Source organism: Chrysemys picta, chromosome 6, assembly GCF_011386835.1.
Source record: "Chrysemys picta bellii isolate R12L10 chromosome 6, ASM1138683v2, whole genome shotgun sequence".
NCBI classification, from domain to species: domain Eukaryota; kingdom Metazoa; phylum Chordata; order Testudines; family Emydidae; genus Chrysemys; species Chrysemys picta.
Genome location: NC_088796.1, coordinates 109,464,556 through 109,488,945, shown reverse-complemented (window position 1 = coordinate 109,488,945; position 24,390 = coordinate 109,464,556). Strand labels below are relative to the sequence as shown.

Below are 24,390 nucleotides of genomic sequence, written 5' to 3'. Positions count from 1 at the left end.
CTCATTCAGCAAGACAAAATTTCCCCTCTGGTTGCCTTAATGTGCTGTGCAAATTGTATCTTAATCCCACAAGCTCTTGAAGTATGGAACCTCTGTTAACTTCAGTGGAAGTTCGATATGCAGAAGACTTCCAAGATCAGATCGTGAAAATCAAATAATTCCAGAGTTTTAATGCAAGACTCTTGACTTTATACTCCAGATAAACCCTTATATGGCTGCTCCTCCCTTCAGTGGGGGTACAAGAAACTGGTTTTTTAAATTGTTTTGAGAAGGATGAAGAAGCGATTCCTTCAGTCTACCCCTCATTCTTCTATGTCACTCCCCTCAGCCACAAAGGCAACAGGTATGGCAATCCTGGGGAGTCTTTGTTCACTCTGGACCCACAGCTTTGTTGATAACAAAGAGTCACTTGAAAGGAATGTGAGTCAGTGCTTTCTCTAGGGGTTGAATGTATTATCCCCAAATTAATCCTAGCCCCTGCCATCCCACAGAGCCTGGAATTCCCTGCATGACCATATACTGCTCTGCCACTGGAAAGTTGTGCCAGCTTCAAGGTGATTTATCTCAAACCTTGTAATCTGGTACCTGCATCCTAAATGGTTTGTTTTGCCACTTATTGGTCCTTCTGCTGGTCAAGCTGGCTGGGTATCAAAATGCTCTCTATGTACTACAAGCTCCACAAATTGATTAAGCCCCAGTTAACCTAGGGTTACCATAATCCAGCAATCAAAAAAGAGGACGGGAGGAGCCCCGCCCCTGTCCTGCCCTAGCCCCGCCCCATCCTGCCCTAGCCCCCCCCCTGCCCCTCCCACTCCCCCCCTCAGAACCCCCAACCCTCCCCCCGCTCCTTGTCCCCTGACTGCCCCCTCCTGGGACCCCTTCCCCTAACTGCCCCCCAGGACTCCACCCCCTACCTAAGCCTCCCTGCCTCTTGTCCCCTGACTGCCCCCTCCTGAGACCCTCCCCCCATCCTAACTGGCCCCCTAGGACTCTACCCCCTACCTGTACCCTGATTGCCCCAACCCTTATCCACACCCCCACCCCCAGACAGACCCCTGGGACTCCCACGCCCCATCCAACCACTCCCCACTCCCTGACAGCCCCCCCAGAACTCCCGACCCATCTAAACCCCTCTGCTCCCTGTCCCCTGACTGCTCTGATCCCTCTCCTCACTCCTGCCCCCTGACAGCCCCCCCCAGAACTCCCAACCCCCCCCTTGTCTCCTGACTGCCCCCTCCTGGGACCCCTGCTCCTAACTGCCCTCCAGAACCCCACCCCCTACCTAAGCCTCCCTGTTCCTTATCCCCTAACTGCCCCTTCCTAAGACCCCCCCCCAACTGCCCCCCCAGGACCCTACCCCCTACCTGTACCCTGACTGCCCAAAACCTTATCCACGCCCCACCCCCAGAAAGCCCCCCCGAACTCCCGACCCCCCCCGTCTCTTGACTGCCCCCTCCAAAACCTCCCTGCCCCTTCTCCGACCCCCTGGCCCCCTTGTTGTTGGCCTTTCTTCACCTAATGTCTGGTGAACTTGCTCAGGAACGGCCAGAGCTGTTCATCCCGGCAGGCTGGCTGGCAGGGGAGGAGCAGCGGGGGAGGAGCTCCAAACTGGAGCCGATCTGTGATGCAGGGAGGGAGGGAGGGAGGGAGGAGGAGCCCTCTCTGGCTGAGTGCCGGAGCCCCAAGTAAGTGACACCGGCCGGCCGGCAGCACTGTTAGCCGTGCGTGCTCTGCATGGGGGGGAAGTCCGTTCATTTACAAATTCCCCCCGGACGCTATTTTTAGCTTAAAAAGCCGGACATGTCCGGGGGAATCCGGACGAATGGTAACCCTAGTTAACCTCCCACAGACCTAAAGAAAGGTAAAACTTGTAGGGAAACAGTTCCCGTGAATAGACTTCTAGGACTGTGCAGGAATCAGTCTTCTTAAATTGTTGTCAGGTTCAACCAAACAGACTACAGATCAGTGTCAGAGACAGGGCCGCTGAGAACAGGTTCGGGCCCCAGTGAAAAATTTTTTTCGGGCCCCCCAGCAAGGGCAGACCGGCTAAACAGGGCCGACGAGGGGGGGGGGGGGGAAGCTGGGCCCCGGGCCCCCTTCCGGACTGCTAGGCCCTGGTAATTTGTACCGGCTTCCCCCCTCACCCTCCCATCGGCCCTGGTCAGAGATAAAATTATAAAGTCAGATTCTGCCATCCTTAATCATACTGGGAGAAAAGTTGGTGCAAGTGAAGTCCATGGACATTTTGCCAGGATGTCATCCATTAGTAGTACCTCACTCAGTGAGTAGCCCCAATGAAATCACTTTAAACTTTATGAAATAAAAAAAACAGCACAGGGACCCACACTACTGCACATTTTGCTTCATGAAATCAATGGGTCTATTTACAAGTTGGCACTAGTCAGCATAGTTCAGAGGCCATGGTGATGTGTGCCATTCTAAAATCCTGGACAGATGGACAATAAGCCTGGGTGTCAAAATTGAGGCCCTAAGAATTAATGTAAAAGGTCCCAAACTCAACAAGTTCTACACCTTTCATTTATTTAATAAAGTATTTGGTGACCATCATTTAGGTGCCATCCAAAATTTAAAACAACTAGTGCTATGCAAGGCCTTCAGTGGGCAGACACAGAACATTCTACCCTATAACCACCCCACTATGTGCTTCCAGAAGAGCTCCATGACTGCCAGGCCCTCACTTCTAGTATTTTTAGACATGCAGTTTCATTAAAAAAAAAAAAAAAAAAAAAAAGACACTTTCATTGAAAAAGGGGGTAAAACAGATTTTCATGAAAATTCAGTTAAGTAAATGTCACTGGGCTAAATTTCCTAGAGGACCTCAATCCAGCTTCAAAAGGCTTTTTTTAATTTATTTTTTTAACATACAAATCCTTTATCTGCAAGAGCAAATGGAAATCGAGTGTATAAAATGGGTAGCAAGACATTTAGTTACTTGATTTGAATCTACAAATTTGGGCGGTTGAACTGTTAATTCATTACATATACAAAATTGTGGATAAATATTTCTCCAAATTTAGTACCAAACCCATTAATGTTTTTACATTGATATGTGTATTCCCTTTTCTTTCAATTCTTAAGAAGAATGTTTATTTATATCTGGTACTCTTAAAAAGTGAAGGACTAGGAGAACTGCCTAGAGGCAGACATCATTTGCATTTTTCCACATATAGCTCTGCTAGTGCATATCAGCTTTGACCTGCACAACCCCCGTTTCTATATTAAAAAGCACTATAGTATCCTACAATAGCTTCAAATGTTAGAGTAAACATAAATAGCCTCAAATGCTGCTACAGTAACGCTAAAACTGCAGCGTTTGGGGCACTTACTGTAGAACAATGTACTTTTGTTTGTTTTAATTAGAGTTATTCTAATTCTGTCTCTCTCTAGACCCGAGAATGCTATAGTAATTGCATCAGATTGTGTGGGTTCAAAAGGATTTATGATGTGAAGGACTACCCTCTAAGGACTAGGATGAGATCATCCATTTATTTTTACTTGTGACCTACTGTAAGTCAGGATTGCAACCAGGTTGTTAAAAGTGCATTAACCCACTACAGTACATAATTTCCCAGTTCTTCTGAAGCTCCATTTTGAGACATGAACACCATTTTAAACTTGACCAAAGAACTCTCATAAATTGATTTGTACTATCACCTGAAATTGTAACTGAGGAAAATATAAGATATGGAAAAAAAAAACTTTTTTTAGTTAAAAGATGAAACACTGCTATAAATGCCTCATGCCTTTTCAGTGTTGTAAACGCTATAAAATATCTAGAGCACTATCAGGCTGTCTTTATATTTTATATGTATCTGTCCAAGATCATTTAGACTGACAAAAATTCTGTTTTAAATCATCATCATGATAAACTGTACTTTTTTCCTCTTTTTTTTTCTTTTTTGGTGTAAATGGAGGGCAATTGTTCTTCACTTCTCACCTGTCAGGTTTACTGCTCCATTTTAATGCGGCAAAGAGGAGAAAAAAGGTTAAATGTTAGTTGGCCAATGGCAAGAAGAGTAACCATGACAACAGGAGATTCAAGAAATGGTGTTTTACAATGAGGACACAGAACTTACATAAATTACAAAATGACAGCTCATCAAAACATTTAATGCCTTCTAATCATGGAATAAATGGAGGACACAAGGTTAAGTTCAAAGAGTCTTTTGCTGCTGAAGAAAATATTTTTGTATTAATATCACATTCCCTTTTGGTCATCACCTACAAAATAATGCCACAATCAATTACATCCCAGGAGGTTGCAGATGCTGGATATATTTTTGAATTTTACGTACAAGCTGGAGAAAAGACTTTCATCTAACCTAGGTACAGGGAAGTTTAGTGTAACACATTTTTTTCATTAAAAAAAGGCTAAATAGATGAGATATTCCTATAGAGTAACTAAGACTTGCACTAAATTACAAAAGATTTTTATCCGGTTTTACGCAACTAGGTAATAAAATGTCAGAAATTATTTTTAAAAGGTCTCTTGACAACTAAGGTAATCCTAAATCTTTCCCCAATAAAATATTAAATACTCTTTTTTGCTTTAAAAGAAATAGCTCATCTTAGATCTATAGTGCTGGACCTATAAAAATGGGTGGAACTGAAAAAAGACTTTATTACTTGCTATCAACAGGTCACATAACTGAAACTATTCCCAAATACCAAAAAACACAGTGTATCATCATGATAATGTGGGGAGCTACAAAGATTTTATTGCTTGGAAGCTGCATTGACCCTATTACTTACAATGGGTACTAAAATCTTTATAGTGCCCTGCAACATCACAGATCTTTTTCTTTTTTTAGAGTCTCTCCATTGTTTCCTTAGAATCATGTTAGTTACTATGGCGCAAATCCAGAGCTCCTTGCTAAGTTTTTATTCAGTCCTTACTTGTTCTGGCAAAACTCCACTGGGCTCAAAAGGATTTAAGATAACATTCCAAGCCTCTGAGCAGATTCACACAGCTGCCATTTAAACAAAAATCAACCTGCTAAAGAAATGTTTCTTTCTGTCTCCTAAACATGGAATGTCTTCCAGAAACAGCACTGATTAAAGTGAGTTCCAGGATAAGCAACATCCAGCCTGGCATCCATGGTGGGTTTAAAGTTAGGTATCTCGTGAGCTTTCAGAAACACAGAAAACAGACATAGGAATTTAACACCAGTGAAAGTTGATATTTCAGCGAGATACATAATTTCTTTCTAGCCCTGGCAAATCCTGGGATGTTGGATAGTTTTTAGAGATTTCTAACATTTATTAATTAACATTTTCCTCTCCCTCCAAGACATGTGCTGTTAAATTCATATGGCCAAATTTACAAGAGAATCTAAGGGCTAACTTGTAGCTTTAACAAGTGCCCTGCATGTGAGGCAGCATGTTGTTGCACTGCCCTAACAACACCCTGGGTGATAAGCTGTGACTCTCAGAGTCGCAGTCTGCCCATCAGTTATCCTCCTGTTCTGGGGGAGACGTACTTTGTACCAGCCCTACACCTGATGCAATGTTTCTCCTCTGGTGCTCTGGCAGAGCTATGCTGCTTGGTGCATTGCTGGAGGCAAAGCCAAGACTCTATCCATTCTCTGTCCACCTGCACAGGATTGGGAGTGTGAAGGATGCTTCCCCTTCCTCACTTACGTGGGTAGCTAACTCACTGAGGTAAGGGGGTGCCTTATGCTCCTGTACTGCCCTGTGTTGTTGCACAAGATGGGCTGTGGTATGGCTATGAATGAGTATAAGGAGAGTTTAAAGTTGTATAATTACCCCTTCCACCCATACATGTATGTTTCATCAATTTAGTTTCTCCCAGATTCCCCTACATTAATTGCTGAAATTCACACTGAATTTAACAATGAATTTAACAATTGGCGGGGTGTGTGTGTGTGTGTGTGTGTGTGTGTGTGTGTGTGTGTGTGTGAGTGAGTGAGTGAGTGACCAAAAGGGGCTTAATGGACACAAAATATAGCTAATGGCGAATAAGAGAATCTAAGATGATGCAACACACACAGAGGCCAATTAAAATAGACTAGTATGATTTTTATCTTCATGTTGTCATGTTAATTAAATATATAGAATTCTTTGGAAATTTTGGATACAGTTCTGATTTTCTCTGAGTATATATTACTAGCTTTTGTGTGAATCAACAAAAAAAAAAAAAACAGTTTTCTTGAGGGCAAGAGTATAGCAAGAAAAGCAAGGGAAAAAAAGAGTTTTGTCCAGTTAATTCACTTAGACTACCAAATCCTAAAGATGGGAACGTCTGTTCGGAATGTTTAAGGAACCTTTCTCAGTATGATTCTCTCCTTTCATTAAGGGTGTGGAGTGAGTACCACTACTTATCACATCATAATTCAGTTGGGTTTACAACCAATTTAGGACAAAAAACTCTTACTTCTATACTGAGTACCTCAATCAGTCTTAATCATGAAGGATCTCAGAATGCAACTATGTTCAGTGACAGAGGGTGTGGTCCAATATTTTTCCCATTCATTTTTAGAAGTACTAATCCTCTTGATTTAGATTGGATGACATTTGGCCTGCACTCTCACGGCTGAAGAAGAAAGCCTAAAATCTCTCAGATTTGGCATCTCTCAGCCTCACATCCTTTCAGCATGCCACTTATGACAAACACTGTCCCATTCCTCTTTATGTTATATGAGGCCCATCTCAGTGGCTTTGGTTCAATCTGGAAAGCTATTTGCAACAGCCTCACAAATAACAAAGGTATTAGACACATACGCCTTGCCTTTGAAGGTAGTAAAAGCTTTGCATTGACCCAGGCCACTTTTCTACACTACCCAGGCCTCTTCCAACTGAGGGCTAGGGCTCATCGCTTTAAACGTCTTTTTATAAATCAGTCACCACTGCCCCTACATCATATTAAAATTTAATAACAGTAATGTTGAAATTAGCAGTCCATGTCTGTTCATAAAACTGTCTCTGATCAAAAATCCTAGAAAAGAGGTAAGACTCACCCCTGTTTAAGATACCTCCTTGGTTCCTTTCCTTCAACAGACATGGTGCCTATACCACCACACACCCCCCCCCCCCAATACTGCTTCCCTATTTGCCATAATCATTTTTGGTTTGCTACTTTTTTACTGAGTAATATGAATTTTTATTATTTCAGACTTCTGAGACAGTTCTACTCCCTGTTCCAGGGTTAGCTCAGACATTAACTGTGTTTTTTTCTGAAAGTTCCTTAACATCCCAACTACTAAATGATATCTTATATGTTCTTCCTTACAGATAACAAAGTCACTGGGCGCTTTTTGTTCATCAATGTATTTAGAAATTCTTCCATGTTTTGAATAGGTTCAAAGCACCTTATAAAAGCATACCCATGCCTGTATTCCTTTTTTTTTTAATACATCCAATATATCCACACAAATGTCATATCCTAATTTAATTTACCTCTTGATCTAGCTCAAACCCAGTTTATATTACTTTATATGTCTGTAAATGGTTGTAAATGTAACATACACAATCCTTATTCACTACCTCTGAATTTAGCCCAGGGCTACAAAGCCGGACAACCTGTTTTAACAAGCAAAGGGATATGGAACAAAACACCAATAAAAATGTTTTAAAACTCTTAACACATTTCTAAAATGTTTTTTGGGAAAAACTGTCGAAAATGCCGAGAATATATGTTGGTTTGACATAAAGGAGTTTGATTGGCATCTGTTTGGGATAACCTACCTAACTTTGTCTCTGGTGAGCTGGCAGCTACTCATGCCAAAAAATGGATCCAGTCCCTTTCAGTGAAGCAAGGGATGTGAGCATTTTGTGTCCATTAAGCCCCCTTTGGTCACACTCCCCCCCACTCAATTGGGACCCGCAACCTGCGTTCTGCCTGTTCATCTGGATAAGCATTTATACATTACTCTACCAAAAAACATCTGAAGCATCAGTGTCTGCAAGCAGAATCCCACAAGTGAATGAAGCTCCTACTTTGTTAACTGTGAGCATTCCACATCATTCTTTCTGCATCATCTGATAACTTCCCTTATTAAGCCAAGTCTATGCACAGAATTGAACCAATATGACTAAAGTTATGATTTTATACTGATTTTGCTAAACTGGTGCAATTTTGTCCGGGGGCACTCTTACATCAGTTTAAACCTGGCTTGTATCAGTTTAACCTGCACCTGCAAATTCACAGAAACAAGCTGAGATAAACACTTATATCAGGGGTCGGCAACGTTCAGCACGCGACTCGCCAGGGTAAGCACTCTGGCGGGCCGGGCCAGTTTTATTTACCTGCTGACGTGGCAGGTTCGGCCGATCGCAGCCCCCACTAGCCGTGGTTCGCCGTCCCAGGCCAATGGGGGCGGCGAGAAACCACGGCCAGCACATCCCTCTCCCGTGCCGCTTCTCGCCGCCCCCATTGGCCCATGACGGCGAACCGCGGCCAGTGGGGGCCACGATCGGCCGAACCTGCCGCGTCAGCAGGTAAATAAAACTGGCCCGGCCCACCAGGGTGCTTACCCTGGCGAGCCGCGTGCCAAACGTTGCCGACCCCTGACTTATATATTGATACAGCTCCATCCACAATAGGGAGTTACACCAATTTAAACGTGGCAATATCTCATATTAATTTTGTTAAACTGGTACATAATTATATGTAGACAATTCCTTGAACTCTAAAAAATATAGATGGGTATCCTCCCAAACATCTCTAGTGCTACTAGTAAATAAAAAATGCAAAACGTGCCTTCTATAGTCTGCATATGGGATTCCCTTTGCACTCTTGACCAAGACATTTTTACCTGCTCATGTGGTGTACCTCTAGAGCTTTTTGGCAACACACCGTGAAGGACGAAATTATGGGTATAATCAATATTCCCAGGGTAGGTATGGATCTGCCTTATATTTTGGTGGGATTTGTTTTTGTTTTTGTTTTAGTAGCTTTGAAGGTATTGTATTTGAGATAACCGAAGTGGTGACAAGAATTGAGTATTTCACTTCCAGCCTGTTTCCAATTACCAGTTTTTATAATGACTGATAGCCTCAAGGAGGGGCTAACAATTAGATTGGCTCAGTAGGTACTAACAGAAACTTTCATGAGGCATAACATCGGCAAGAAACAGAATGATTTCTGTGCTGCTTTAAGATTATGATCCTAACGGGCATCTTTATAAATATAGGTCTGTTTGGATTCCAAAACAGAGGTTGCCTCAGGACTGTTCTTTACGCTGAACACAGTATTTCTCTTTCAGAAACCTGAAGGCCTCTGCATTCATCTTCAGCTGTTTTAGACTGCAGACATTTGGGAAGGGGGCAAAATCCAGGACGTTTGAGGCTTATGAAGATTTTTTTTCTTCATCAGAATAGGTACAATTACAATCCGATTGCTTCACAGAAAATAATTTCATTAAATGTAGAGTATTTAAAAAAAATACATCCCCACATCTTTACTGCTTCCTCAGATTTTCATGGGTAGCTTTAGTCAGACATATTTGAGGCTTAATGATGGCTCAGTCGCTAACAATTATACATTGCCAATATACTTTCAAAACTGTTTTGGGTAAAGAAAAAAATCAAACAGTAAAACTTTGAATCTGGGCTTCTGACCCTCTTGGGTATTCCTCTTCTCCACCTTGCACATTGTGTAGTCATTGACATTTGTGAAAAGTAGGTGTAAAAGGTTAGGAAGCTTAAATGATAGTACTGTACGCAAACTTTGCCTGCACTTTGCACAGGTGTAAATGACTGAACAAGGTATAAGGCAGTGGAGAATCAGACCCTCAAATAATGGCAAAACCTAGATCTGTGTCTTGTGCAGCATGATGTAACAGACACAGGGTGACCAGATAGCAACTGTGAAAAAACGGGATGGGGTGCGGGGTAATAGGCGCCTATATAAGAAAAAGTCCCAAAAAAAGGGACTGTCCCTTTAAAAATGGGCCATCGGTCACCTTAAGCATACAGGATGAAAAAAGAGTCAGCAAATGACTCCTCAAGTTTATGATCAGATTCCAGTGTTAGTAGCAAATGATTACTGGTATTTTGTTAATCCTAGTGTACAGGAATGCATGTACATACATGGCCAAACTGAGGCCTGATTTCAGGAGGCACAACTCCAGTTACTTTTAGGGAGATGAGAATTGTGTCTGTTCACACCAGGATTGAATGTAACCTATAACGTATTACCATTACAATATTAAATAGATAAGTAAAAAAAGTGAAATGATTATATGGATACACGTGTACACATACACTAATGTACATATATATGTAAAATACAAAAACATTTTTAATACCGCAAATTGCAATACAGTGTCATCAGCAAAAGAGTGAAACCAAATCACTATAACTATAGGGAAAACTCAAAGTAACTTTTCAGTTCTATACAAACTAAACAAAATTTCTTCAAAAAATATAGCAAGAATCCATAGGATGACATCTAATATGTAGAGTATGGCACAACAACTTTTTATCTGATCCCACTGTATCTTAAAATGGTCAAAATATCTAAAAGTCACCTTAGTTTAAAAAGAACTATTTGGTAAACTTACCTTTTATAAAGAAGTATAGCTATAACAATGCAGATGATAAACACCACTGCGAGAACTGGTCCTACAACCCAAATCAAGCCTTCTTCTTCATCTGTAATTGGCTGGGGATCGAGATCCATTGACACAACAGGATCAGAATATGGGCTGGTTGCATACATGGTCTGTAAGAAAATAAGATCCTATTCAACGATAAAGTAATGGGCATGAGAAATAATTGTGCTAGAACTAAATAAATGTACATGGAATATAATGGCATTATAATACCCATTGTTATTTCTTCAAATCTTACACTATATAGATTAAAATGTAAATAATTTATTATTATTACAATTTTATTTATATTGTATCAAAAGTATGATAGGTGTATGCAGAGAAATGAGGAGACAAGGTCTCTGCCCAGAAGATTTCACAATCTCAGTGAGCAATGTAATGATGAAAAATTGGGGAGATGATGTAACAAAAGAAAATGACTGACTAGCAAAGTACAGTGGATGATTTGTTTGTTCACTTCTTTGTTTTGTTTGCACTGCTGGGAAGGGAAGAGGGAACAAGAGTTTAAACGCTTCCTGGAAGAGGTGTGAAAAAACTGAAAGAGTAGAGGACAGAATTATAGTGGACAGTCAGGAAGGCAGGGTTAAATATAGGGATATGTTGGGCAATAGTAGCACACTGCTTGGTCAGAAACAATGGGACAAAGTGGAGAGTGCAGAGAGGCAACAACAGAGAGCTAGATAGGAGCTAAGTGGATTAGGGACTTGAAGACAAGGGGAGAGACTATGAAGAGAGGCTGGACATAGAGAGTAGAAAAGCTAGATGACTTTGGAAGCAATGTAGCTGAGATATGATGAAAGCTGGATAAGGGTTTAAGCAAAGAAAATGGAGAGAAATGGACAGATTATGAAGATGTTGTAGAGACAGAGGTCTACTATGGGCAAAAGATATAGAGAGGAATCACAGATAAATTCAGAGCCTGTAGCAGAGCAAGGACGTGGAGTTGTCAAGGGTAACAGAGAAGAGGGGAAGAAGGATGAATGCTGGGTAGAGGACAAGAAGCTCAGTTTTTGCCAGACTAAGCCAGAGTGGCTGAAGGCTGTGCTTTTTCCAGCCATGCTACTTGTGTCAGTTCGGTTCCTGACAGGCCACTTTATGGAATACTCTATTCATTTGGGAGCTTTGCTTAACCAAACTATGGGTAGAGTCACACCAGGGTGTCAGCACTAATGAAGCGAGGAGGAGGAAACTTGATGGCAACTTTACACGTGATGCAGGCCTTAGCAATGACACCATAAAGAAAGACGTTTTCACTTCGGATTAGATAATTACTAATTTCACAGGTCAGAAAAGTTTGAATACAGACGTGGTTACATCTGAAAATTGCTTTAAATAGTTGCAATAAAAAATGATTATGCGGTACTGACCAATGATATCATGTTCAATTGTCTTGTCATATAAGTGAATAAATGGGTTAATATGAATAAAAACATTTAGAAACTGACTATATGAAAAACTGACAATGGTTGTCTGTGGGACAAGCAAGCACAAATCATTTACCATTTGCTTTTGTTTTTTATAACAAATTTTCTTCTCAGGTATGAAGAGTTGTTTAATCACTTGCGTTCCATCATCCTGCTTAAAGGAACTTTGACCTAGGTATTTTTCTGCTTCAAGGTTAATTGAAGATGCAGAAGATTCTGCCACTGGAATATTACTTTGCCTTCAGCCACTCTTTCATGAGCAAGTAGAACCAAATGCTGAAGCCAAAATGTGATAACAAACTACCCCATGGGAATAGGCTGAACCAAAGAAGAGATATGAAATCCTTGATGTCTACTTTTACCTATAGGCATTGTTAATACTGTTAGATTTTTAAGACAAATCTATTTTCTGATCACTTGTAAATGCTTAGAGTTAGGTGCAGGAGAAATGCTGTGTAGAAAGTATTCTGCCTGTGCAGAAGAAATACTCTGCTAGAGTGCAAGATTCAAACTCTAGCAGCCTCTGGAACTGATGTGTTGAGAACAGAGCGCAATGGAGCATGGGACATAGATGCTCATTTATCTGACCCCTCTTCCTTCCCTATGGCCAGATCCACAACTACAAAATCCTATCACAGATTCTGGATACCATGTTTAAGTTGTAAACATCCAAACCAAACCTTTTTACGTTCATTTATCTTTAAGGCAGTCACAGTCCCAAAATCAACAATGTTAGCCATTACAGCCTTAGTTAATATGTAAAATTACAGAAGGAGCAAAACTTTGCAAAGAAAAGATCGAATCTTAGTTTGGGTAATTTGTGAGTATAGCTTTTCAGATATCTAACTTTCTACCTAAAAGCTGTCCTATTTTTCAAAGTTAAGATTTAATGACGTGATGCCTATGCTCAATTCACAAGGCCACTGGCTCTTCTATCACCAGCTGTAAATCATCACTTAGTCACTTTTTTTGGTTAACTTTTCAATGGGGTGTAGGATTTTATTAATTAACAGATTTTCCATTCCATTGACACAGTCTTTGCAATCACTGTAGGACAGAAAGAGGAAAAGGGAAACTTTTGTTCTATATTAGAACGTCCTTAAAGCAGTTGCTCCATTTTCAAATGAAGCCACAAGTGGTAAGTAGACTAACTAGAACTTCCTCCTCGTTTTCAACTAAATACACTCTCCACACATTTAAGGCATTGCCAGACACTGGAGGTCTTTGACTAGACTTCAGATTACTGTTACAGTAGGTTCAGATGGCTGAGCCCAGCAAATGTATCTGTCAGGCTTAGGAATCAATTAGAAAGACTATGCGACATATTGCATGTTCAAATGTTAATGTATGAAGCAGCATCTTTCCACCGTCCTATTTCTATCTTTGTTTAATTATTTTTTTACTGTTTTACTTGCAGCTAAAACAACTCAAGCATAAAGGGACATAAGAATAAGATGAATTACATAATGGGAAGAGACAGCTCATTATTTAAATCACCTCAGGAATTCTCCTTATTATTGCATTATTTTCTAACTTTCTTACATTTCACTGATAAAGTTGGTAGCAAATTACTATCATTGAAGAAGCTAGCTGTGCATGTCTCTGATTAGATAGATCTTTCCAAAGATTTTTGGTAACAAACACCACTGTCTCAATGGTAATCCCCAGGCAAGAAAGGAACATTTTTTACACGGTGAAAGATATTGCTATGAAGCTCATGCCTCAGTAGTTGCATCACGGATGTCATGAAGCAAGGCCTGTAATTTGCAAAGGATCAGAATAGGGCTAATAAAAGGTGATCTTTACCCTTGAGTTACAGAAGCAAATAATACATTAAAATGCATGCAGAACAATTACCTTCTAGCCGGAGAGATCACTGTAAATAAGCAAGGAAAGACTGACTTTTGAAAAGCACTGACATACCCTGTAGGTAACTGACTTTTTGTGAGTGCACAGAGGAGTGATTGTGTGAACAAATACTATAAGAAATGAGTGAAGATAAACTTGGGAATAAAAACAACTGCAGCAAAAACATGCAGCCCACTTACAGATTCAGAGTGCTCCATTACAGCCAAAACAAAGAAGACATATTCTTGACCGCTTTGGAGTTGCTTATTCTCAAAGCCACCATACTGCTTTTTATCCCCCAGGGTGAACTCAGTAGGAAGAACTTCAAAGTGAGCTGCAATGTATGGCTTTAATTCAACTTCTCTCCCAAAACGAATGCTTCTGCGTTTCCTAACTATCTCCTTAAGTAGCTGGGGGGGGGGGGGGAAGGAGCGAGAGAGAGAGAACAGAAAGATAACTGTAAACAACATTAATGTAACTTATTGACAGTTTAATGGGAAAACTTAATTCAGGGCCAAGAACTATCAAAGTACCATTTATGCTCATTTCATGGTGCTTGTCAGTATCACTAAATCTCAGTTCTTGCGATTCTTAAATTTTTGGCCTTTCCTGTTAAGATAAGATACTAAATTGCAATTGCACTGCTCAGATTATAAACATGGGTCAACTAGATCAATTTTCAGTGCCTGATATCATTGTCCATGCTAATAAAACCCTGCCGAATTAATTCCTACAATGCATTACACCTTTTCTCTGAAAAATAAAGACAATTTGTTGCATAATATTTTTTATATGTATGCAGCAGCCACACTGTGACCTCCAACTTAATACAGTGAATCCCAATAAAGCAAATAAACTTCCCTCTGAGGAAGGAAATTGAAAATAATACAAAATTAAGAAAAAAAAAATCCCAGCCTGTGAAACTCAGGCTTCATTACCTAGGTTTAATTTTTCAGGGGCACTTTCTAAAATGCAAACACTTTCTAGCACCATTCAGTATTACGAAGAGTTTAGAACACAAACAAACAACAACATCATCCATATTCACAAAATAGTCCACTGGATTTCTATAACAGCTTTCATCTGAGGCTCTCCAAGAACTTTACAAATAATGAATCTCAAATACACACACTCAGTAAGGGAGGTATAATTAAATTCATTTTACAGATGAGTAAAGGCAGGCAGAGAAAGTTTAAAGGCACAGTTTTTTGATGCACTTATCACCCACAATTCCAACTGACGTCAATAAAAGTTTCAGATGCTCATCATCACTAAAATCAACCTCTAAACAACTTGTTCAAGGTCACACAGCACTTCAATGGAAGAGCCAGGAACTGAATCATGGAGTCCTGACACCCAGACCACTTTCCATCATAACAGTTAAGCACCAGAACTTAACATACTCAACGGAGACATAAACTGTGTAGCCTGCCTTTCAAAATGTAAACTTCCTTTACCCCATTAAATATTTGCTCTGATGAACAAAGCCAAAATATACATCAGGGTATTTGGCAGTAAGATTAAATACTAGCTCATGTTTGTATGTTAACTAATAAATGAAATAAAGCCGACCTGGTAAAGCCACTGATTAATTACTTATTTAAATGGCCAAATGCTTATTCAATATCTTTTAATACATTGGATATACTGACATTAAGCAAATACTAATTTGACTCATTTAAAAATAGCCTGAAGTTTTCCTGCTTGACAAGTGATGACTGCTAAGAGTGTTCCCTCGTTTTTCACCCATGAAACTTATTCATTGTCCTATTTTAAAGTAAAAGCAATAGACTCAGTCTCCAGCCTTATATTCTTCCAAGGTCACACAGTTATTTTGAGTTCTTCTGCTCCCAGACAAAACGAACAAAATGGGTAAGTTTTCACTACATTGTTAAGTGTAGGAGGCAAGTCTCCAGGGGAAAGTTACAGATCAGTAGCAAAGAGATTAAAATATAATCTCTAGTATATATTTTCATTTTAAAAATATGCTTAGTTGGGGAAGCTCTAGCTGAACCCACTTTTTCAGTATTTTTCAGTATTACACTGCATTTCTCTTTGCCATCCCCAAAATGGAACAAGTATTTCCTAATTATGCATCAAACAATCCAAAAGCACACAAAACAAGCAACCACTCCTTTCTCTGGGATATGACTTAAACTTAACTCGCTACTAAAACAAAGTTTGTTAACACTGATTAGCTGAACATGCCAGTTCATTAAAATTTTGAATCTCAAACGGGTTAAAATTAGAAATGGGCCCAAGATGCAAAATTTGGATACAAACTTCCTTAAAGGTTGGGGATGTTTTGATACTGGGCTTTGCTCTGCTCCGTTACAAAGATCAGTATAGCGACCAGATATGGAGTTCAGACACAAGGCCTGATTCCCCATCGTGTTGCACAAGCTTTATGTTGGTGTAATTTTATTGATTTCAGTGGAGTTACACCAGCATAAAAACTAGTGTAATGGACCCCTCGATCTGAAAATGAACTTCCCAAGTATTTGAAGGTGTTTGGATCCTTGAAAAGGACATTGCTGTAAAATGACACTGTTGTACTTTAATCTTAGAAACAACTGTGGTGATTTTTGCACATTCTCTTTTATTTAACGTGCATCCAGAATAATTTCCAGGTGACCCTCACTTGTGTAAAAGTGAGGGCTGCAGTGGGTAATAGACCAATCTTGGCCTATTAATGGTGCTTTTATCTAGTTGTTTTTGAGGGCCACTCCCTTTTTAAGAAAAAAAAGCCCCGCCTTCTGATTGCTTCACATGTGCCAGTACTAGGTAGAGTCAGTGGCAGCAACAGGAGAGGGGAGCAGAGGCTGCCTGAACATTAGCCCTGGTTGCTGTTGCTTCTAACAGCAGCAGCTCAGAGCAGATCTGCTGAGGGAGGTTTTCTTTCGTGATATGCCCCCAAGGCATCTGCTAGTGGGATTCTAAGAAGCATTCACCCCCAAAAATATGTACATGCAGTGATGCCAGCCTGCTGAGCTTTCTATCACTCCCCCGAGGCCAGCCTTTCCACAGCTCTGCTCCCAGAGATGCTTTCATCAGCTGCTGGGAACACTCTGCTATTTCTCTCTCCCTTCCTAGCTTTATCTCAGAGTGGAGTTTCATGGGCGAGAGGGGGCTGGGGAGGGGTAAACCAGGATAAACTCACTCCCAGCAGTGGATGAAAAAGACCACTGAGAGAAAGCTTGGTTATATACCAGGCAGGCAGGGGAAGTTGAAGGCAGCTTGGCAACTGGCTTCAATATATACACATCCACCTCTCCACAGTCGGTTCCATTTGCCTGCCTCCTAACCTCAGGTCCAGCTCCTTCGGGTATTTGGGAGGGTAGGGAGTTTTTACTGACTGATGGTCCACAGACATCAGTATATTTATACAAAGGGAAGTATATGCTTCCAGCCACCCTTTAAGATGAAGAGTGAGATTTTCAAAGGAGTCACAGGGGACCGATCTCCACTGGAATTCAATGGGATTAGCTCACCTTACTCCTTCTACCACACCACCTTTGAAAATCCCAGCCAATTTTTTTGTTCCCCATCTTTCCACTTCATACTATAATTATAATTTGGGTTTTAGACCTTTCATAAACCATTGCAAATCGGTGAATGTTGTTCAGTCAAGGCCAGCTAAACTTAACTCTGTGTGTGAATGGAAATCTGGTTTACAAAATCTATTCCACATGACTGAATAGACCCCAGGTGCACCCTTGCTTTCATTCATATTTCAGATATAGGTGATGTTGTTGCCATATGTCATTAACATCACAATTATCCCCAGTGATACTTTATAACAGGGCTAGGTTGAAAAGCTTTGAATTCATTTAAGACTTAACATCTATTTCTGGGTTGTTGTTTTTTTCATTATTCCTTGCAACAACAAAAATTCTCCTAAATAATACACCTCTACCTCGATATAACGCTGTCCTCGGAAGCCAAAAAATCTTACCGTGTTATAGGTGAAACCGCGTTATATCAAACTTGCTTTGATCTGCTGGAGTGCGCAGACCTTTCCCCCGGAGCACTGCTTTACCATGTTATATCAGAATTCATGTTATATCGGGTCGCGTTATATCGGGGTAGAGGTGTATTTAAATCCAAATCATAACATCTGCCATTCATATTGCTTTTACAAAGATGACATATTTACTCTGTGTCACCAAGTCTCATCATAACTAAATGTCTTTATGACTATATGCATTTTCCAAAATCTAATGGCCACAAACTAGCAAACAAGTCATGATTTCTGACCAAGCAAAATAATAGTTTACTCTGCTTGAATCAACTGCAAGAACCCAGGGTGAAATTCTGGTCCAGTTGAAGTCAATGGCAAAACACCCAATAACTTCAATGGAGCCTGAATTTCAACCCCAGTTTCCAGTACATTTTTTCTCCCTGGTACCTTTCAAACTCAGAATATCTGTCTAACTAGTGGCCTTGTCTTGCACCCTTGCTTTTCACCCTCCACTACCTCTGACTTCAATCAGAGCTGAGGGTGCATGACACCTTGTAGGTTCAGAACACTTAGATAAGTGTGGATACAGTCTTCTTGACCGGTAGATTATGGATTTACTGCTCCAAAACCACCTGCTACTGAGGTCTCTTTTGCTAACCTATTTCTGTAAAGCATTTGGGGGTGTCTAGCATATTGAGTAACTCCCTGTGCAATATGTCCCAAACCAAGATATCTGAGAATATAGTAGACAAAACCCAGAAATTCCCCTAGCTCACCTCCATAAAGACCTAATCATTTGTCAGTAGTTTGGTTTAGCGGTTTGGTGAGTTTTCTTCTCATAGGTGCATTTTACCCTTTATTTGTGTCACTGCTTACTCAGGTTGGTCAGGGAAAGACTACATAACAACAATATAAAGTTCTTATTTCCCCAGGTAGGGGAAAAAAACCCTTTAAGCATCAGAAATTGAACGAGAAAGCATGAAGTGCAGCCATTGCCAGCTTTTGATTTTCCTCCCCCTTCTCAAGAGTTACTGCATATATTGAAGGCAATCGTAAAAGATATATCAAGGGCTTTAGTTCTTTAACAGAAATAATTTTCATTTTCCAGTCAATGCATATCTTATTTCTTCCACCATTAATTCTACAATGTGGTCTCAATTATATCAGTAAAAAAGTAGGAAACAGCCCATCCTGACCCAAATATTTCTGAATTAATAAATGTTCTTTATCAAACTATTATACAGATTAATGCACCACAACTTACAGAATGATTAAAATGACCCTTTGTTATGGGAATCAGCAGCACAGACCCGTAGAATTTTATTGCAACAAAGTTCAATGTCATCCTGCACCCACACTTATCTGTTGTTGTTGCTGAATCTGACTGGATTTTGGAGGTTAAAATTGGGCGGTAATAGTAAATCAATGTTCCATTACTGAATGGGTCTTTCCAGGGAAATTTTATTGTTTAACTATTTTTTTATGTCATCTAGGACTGCGTCAAGGTGCTGATAGCCTTTACAACCAGCTCTTTTAAAGGAAAGACATTAATGGTTCAAGCAAGTGGTCTCTGTGTTTTGAATCCGATTCTGATCAAAACAGAAAGAAGACAATGCTGTAAACTGGTTAAAAACTGATTAAAATCAGGGGGTAGGGATAGCTCAGTGGTTTGAGCATTGTCCTGCTAAACCCAGGGTTGTGAGTTCAATCCTTGAGGGGGCCACTTAGGGATCTGGGGCAAAATCAGCACTTGGTCCTGCTAGTGTAGGCAAGCAGCTGGACTCAATGACCTTTCAATGTCCCTTCCAGGTCTAGGAGATAGGATATCTCCATTAATTTAATTTAAAATAATGAAGAGTACTTCAGGCTTTAATTGTTTACTCAGGAGCAACCATGTTTTCCTTTGAATAACTTAGTAAGAACAACTAAGCCTTTTGCATTATTCTGATGGAGAATTACTATTTTCCTGCTGTTGCAGATAATTTTCTTTTCTGGTCACTGAAGCAATTAAAAACTCCCAATTATTGGACTAGGTTATTGAAAACACTTTCCTAAATTGACCTACAATAGATGCCCAGAATGAGGAATTACCTCTTGTTTTCCTTGCCCCTTGGAGTTGTCGGAGAAAAACACAGTTCTCACTTTTTGTTTGGGTACAGCAAGTCAGATGCTTTATTTCTCTCAGGTCACAGACAACATATTTGGGTACTGGGGGTAGGGAAAAAGTGTGGTGACCACTTGCTGAATGAGCACTTCCTGTTGGCTGTTTTATGGAGAAGCAATGGCAACTCCATTACCATGATTAAAGGAAAGGGGGAAAGTATATAGAGCTTGATCCAAAGCCTGCTGAATTCAATGGAAAGACTCCAAATGACTTTAGTGGTCTTTGATTAAGTCCAAATTGGAGATTCATGAAGATGTGGGGATATTATCTGCACCAATTACAACGCCAATGAGTGTGGCCTCAAACCCTAGACAGATATAAAAATAATAATCATAATGATACCTCACTCTCGTACGGTGCTTTTTATCTAGAGATCCCAAAGCACTTCACAAAGGTGGTCAGGATCACTAACCCCAGTTTACGGACAGGGAAAATGAGGACAGATTAGATTAAGTTCAATGCAGACATAGAAGGAATCTACACTAGGCTGGCTAGAAGTAATACTAGCTCAAAAGAGATAAAGTATTTCGTTGTTGTTTTTCTGAAATGAAGCCACTATACTCTGTTTTTTGGAGTATGGTGCTTATATTGCTAATTGGTGACATACGGTTGTTTTATCCTATGTGGTTTTTAATTTTGGAATACTGAGTACCACAAGAATAGAGAATACTGCAAACATTTCCTAATCATCAGTATTACAGTATGTGAGAAACAGGTAAAGAGACCACAAGGTAAGTCAAATGTTAAACAGCAGTGCAAATTGCAATTTAGCATTTGTTACATCCTTAGCAAACAGCCCACTAATGAACCAGACCTTTACTGCAGTTCATATCAGTGGTGATTAAGCTTTTGCTGACAACTCATTTCACCTTATGCACTTTTGCTTTGTGCTTTACAATAGGCAAAGAATAAAATATTAATGCCAACAAAGATCAGACAGTTTGTGTGCTTTATTGAAACTTAATGTCTTTAATGTCTTCTAATTTAAGTAATTAGATCTTTTTTTCTGCCCCCAGAGGGTAACACAATCCAAAGATAAAATATCCAGACAACTAAAGTCGCTGAAATCAGTGCATTAGTGGGATGCAATCATTAAAATATTTTAATTACTGAAACAGAAACAGTCAAAATAGAAATACTGTACCTCATCTAATTCCATTTCATCCGGACTTTCCCATGGTTTGATAAACTTTCCATGAGACTTCTTCAAAGGCACAATTACTATATAATAACCTCTGTAAAGGAAGTAATAGATAACAATGAGGTCTAAATCAAGTGAGTGGATAAGTCAAAAGGGTTGGATGTGAGCTTAAAGCCAACTTCTCTGGAGAGAGAGAACTGTGCTGAAATAAAGGCAGATTTTGTCCATGAAATGTTGCTACAATCTCCCAAATATAACTGCAAAAAGGTTCTTGTACACTACAGAGGCTCTTGCAAACAAACAGATGATAAATTCTAGTGTACAGCATTTGACAAACAAATGGCACTAATTACCTGCTTTTTCATCTAAACACATACATATTTATATGAAACTATAATTATAATATTTCATAATGCCTACATGGTTGACTGCAGTTCATTATCTCATTTTAAATGTAACAGGCATGGGATACTTGTGCCATGCCAGCATTCTAAGCGTATGGAAACCAATACGCTGAAACTTATTACTGGATTTTTCAAGAGCCCATTTACCATCACATATTTTCATGTATAATGGGAATGAGATGGTAACATAATGCATTTGTTGATCCTGCTACTATTATCATACTATAGTATTCTATAGATATAATACAAAAATGGTCAATAATATATAATAAGAAGTAAAAGGGTATCTATGGGGGACTTATACATATAACTGAGAATTAAGAATACATTATATACCTACATTATATACCTCTACCCCGATATAACGCTGTCCTCAAGAGCCCAAAAATCTTACCGCATTATAGGTGAAACCGCATTATATCGAACTTGCTTTGATCTGCCGGAGTGCGCAGCCCGGCCCCCCCGGAGCGCTGCTTTACCTCATTATATCCGAATTTGTGTTATATCGGGTCATGTTATATCGGGGTAGAGGTGTATATATACACACTGAGACTTAAGACATTATACACACACATACCCTGAGAATTAAGACAACATTATATATCTATAATAGATTTGTGTGTATATGTGTGTTATATAAAGTGACAATTAAGAACATATTTATATATAATTAAGATTTAAGATAACATTTTATATATAAACACACAATGTCTTCTTAATTCTCATTTCATATATATATTATAAGACACACCTCCCCTTTATTTCTTACTATAAATTATTATTAACACGTTCTGTATCTGCCTAATATAGTTCATTACAGTGGAATAGGTAACCCTACCATTTGACTTTCTTCACAGTCAGGACTTTAAAGCAAAATACACTCCCAATTTACTAGTCAAACATTCCCCTGAAAAACATCCTCTTCTCTTCTCCAATAGAAAATTTTCAGTAAATGACATTTTTCAGTATAATTGAGATGAGGCAGCATTTTTTTATTTTTTGTTCCCGGATTGTCCCCTTCTCATTTTCTCCCACCAAACCAGAGTATATGTCAAGCAGGTCTATCCTTTCATATTAGTGTGCAGAACTGAGGAAAGAGAGTGACAACAATAGATATTATATATTTTCTTAATATATTTGTCAAAAAAACACTTATTCTTTGTTTCAATAGCAGAGGATAGGGGAGAGTAGTTGCCTTCCTTTGCCCTGATAATGACAGATCTCATATTTAAGGTGCCTCTGTGTCCTCCATTAGTGACTAGTAATAGAAGATAAGGCTGAAGGACCATTGACAATCTTCACCTACCCTGGCCTGCCATTTTTTATGGCTTATTATCCATTTTTTTTTCTGCCACAGTGGCTGTGTGTTCATTTCACTCATAGCTAGGAATACAGTTGAACAGCCTCCTCTGAAGCAATTAGTAAGAGAATCCATAACAATCCTTCTCCATGGTCCTATACAAAGAGCTCAGTCTAAACCAGCCTATGAAGTAACCTTCTCAATGGAGCTCCTTCAATCTGGATCTCCTTTTTGGCAGCACGTGAAAATACTCCTAGAGATAAAGGAGTTCTATGTTGTAACATGACTGCACTTTTTTATTACCATACAAAATGCTTAAATGTGTTAAAATTTCCTTTTTTTAAAAAATATCAAGGGCCTAATTTTCAAAGAGCATACACAACTATAATTGATACCAAGAGGAAGTGTAGGTACTCAGTTCTTTATGTACCACAGATCGGTGAATGCTATTTACCAATCCCAGCCCATACTAATTCTATCCTAGATTTGTAAAACAAAACATGTAGCACAGTGGTTCTCAAACTTCAGTACTGGTGACCCCTTTCACATAGAAAGCCTCTGAGTGTGACCCCTCCTTATAAATTAAAAACACTTTTAAATATATTTAACACCATTATAAATGCTGGATGCAAAGTGGGGTTTGGGGTGGAGGTTGACAGTCGCGATCCCCCATGTAATAACCTTGTGACCCCCTGAGGGGTCCCGACCCCCAGTTTGAGAACCCCTGATGTAGCATGACGAGAGGGGGCTGACTAAATCTCTTATCTCTTAAGCAGATCAATAAAATGGGGAAACAACCCTTTTTCTAGCAAATGCGATAGGCTCAGATTCTGCCAGCTTTACTTACATTGAGTGAAATCCTGGTTCTATTGAACTCATCAGCAAAACTTCCATTGACTTCAATAGGACCATAATTGCACCCTGTCAGCAGTACCGTACTCCCCAAATAGTCCCATTGATTAAATTGATTTCAGTGGAACTACTGGGAGAGGAAGATACTGCTCAACTTGAGTATAATCCTTGCAAAATCTGGGCCTTAATGCTGGATATGTATCTCCAAGCTTTTGTATTTATTTATTTCACATGCTTTCTTTGTTGTTTTAGCAGTGACCCAACATAAAAACCAGGATACATGGAATACAACAAGATCAAAGCTACCATTATAGTACATGTCTTCATAGAAAGAGCTATAAAAGAGATTATATTAAGGTAAGACTGAGGAGACTATATAAGACACTGGAAGTTATTAAAAATGCTGCAAATAAGATTTTCAGAAATAAATACGTAAGAAGACCAAATGGTCTTCACGTGTTCTCTTAAAAATGTATCATCTTATTTGATCCTTCAAAAAAGGATGGATGATCCCATTTCCTATTCTGCTAGCTGTGCCTGCTTTGCTGAAACAGGAGTTATATAAATGCTGAAGTACGAGTCGTAATAAATCCCTGGTTCCTGTGCAGCCTTAGTAGAACTGACTCATCTCTCAGAAATAATAATTCATTCAAATGGGAAGCAAGAAATTGAGGCTTAAACAAAGTAATTTTTACATTAAA

General features: G+C 39.6%; 1 protein-coding gene across 43 annotated transcripts in view; it reads right to left on the bottom strand.

Moving 5' to 3' along the window:
* PTPRD (protein tyrosine phosphatase receptor type D) overlaps positions 1–24,390 on the bottom strand; it is a 1,673,772-nt gene that overhangs the window by 109,544 nt on the left and 1,539,838 nt on the right. For 30 of the 43 annotated variants that reach the window (XM_065549568.1, XM_065549595.1, XM_065549566.1 and 27 more), the window contains 4 exons: positions 21,137–21,227; positions 14,068–14,277; positions 10,545–10,705; positions 3,959–3,973 (listed from right to left, as the gene is read on the bottom strand). In XM_065549568.1, the coding sequence (XP_065405640.1) occupies positions 3,959–3,973; positions 10,545–10,705; positions 14,068–14,277; positions 21,137–21,227 (477 nt within the window). The remainder of the gene's footprint in view (positions 1–3,958; positions 3,974–10,544; positions 10,706–14,067; positions 14,278–21,136; positions 21,228–24,390) is intronic. The other 13 variants (XM_065549573.1, XM_065549582.1, XM_065549606.1 and 10 more) reach the window with 1 other exon arrangement.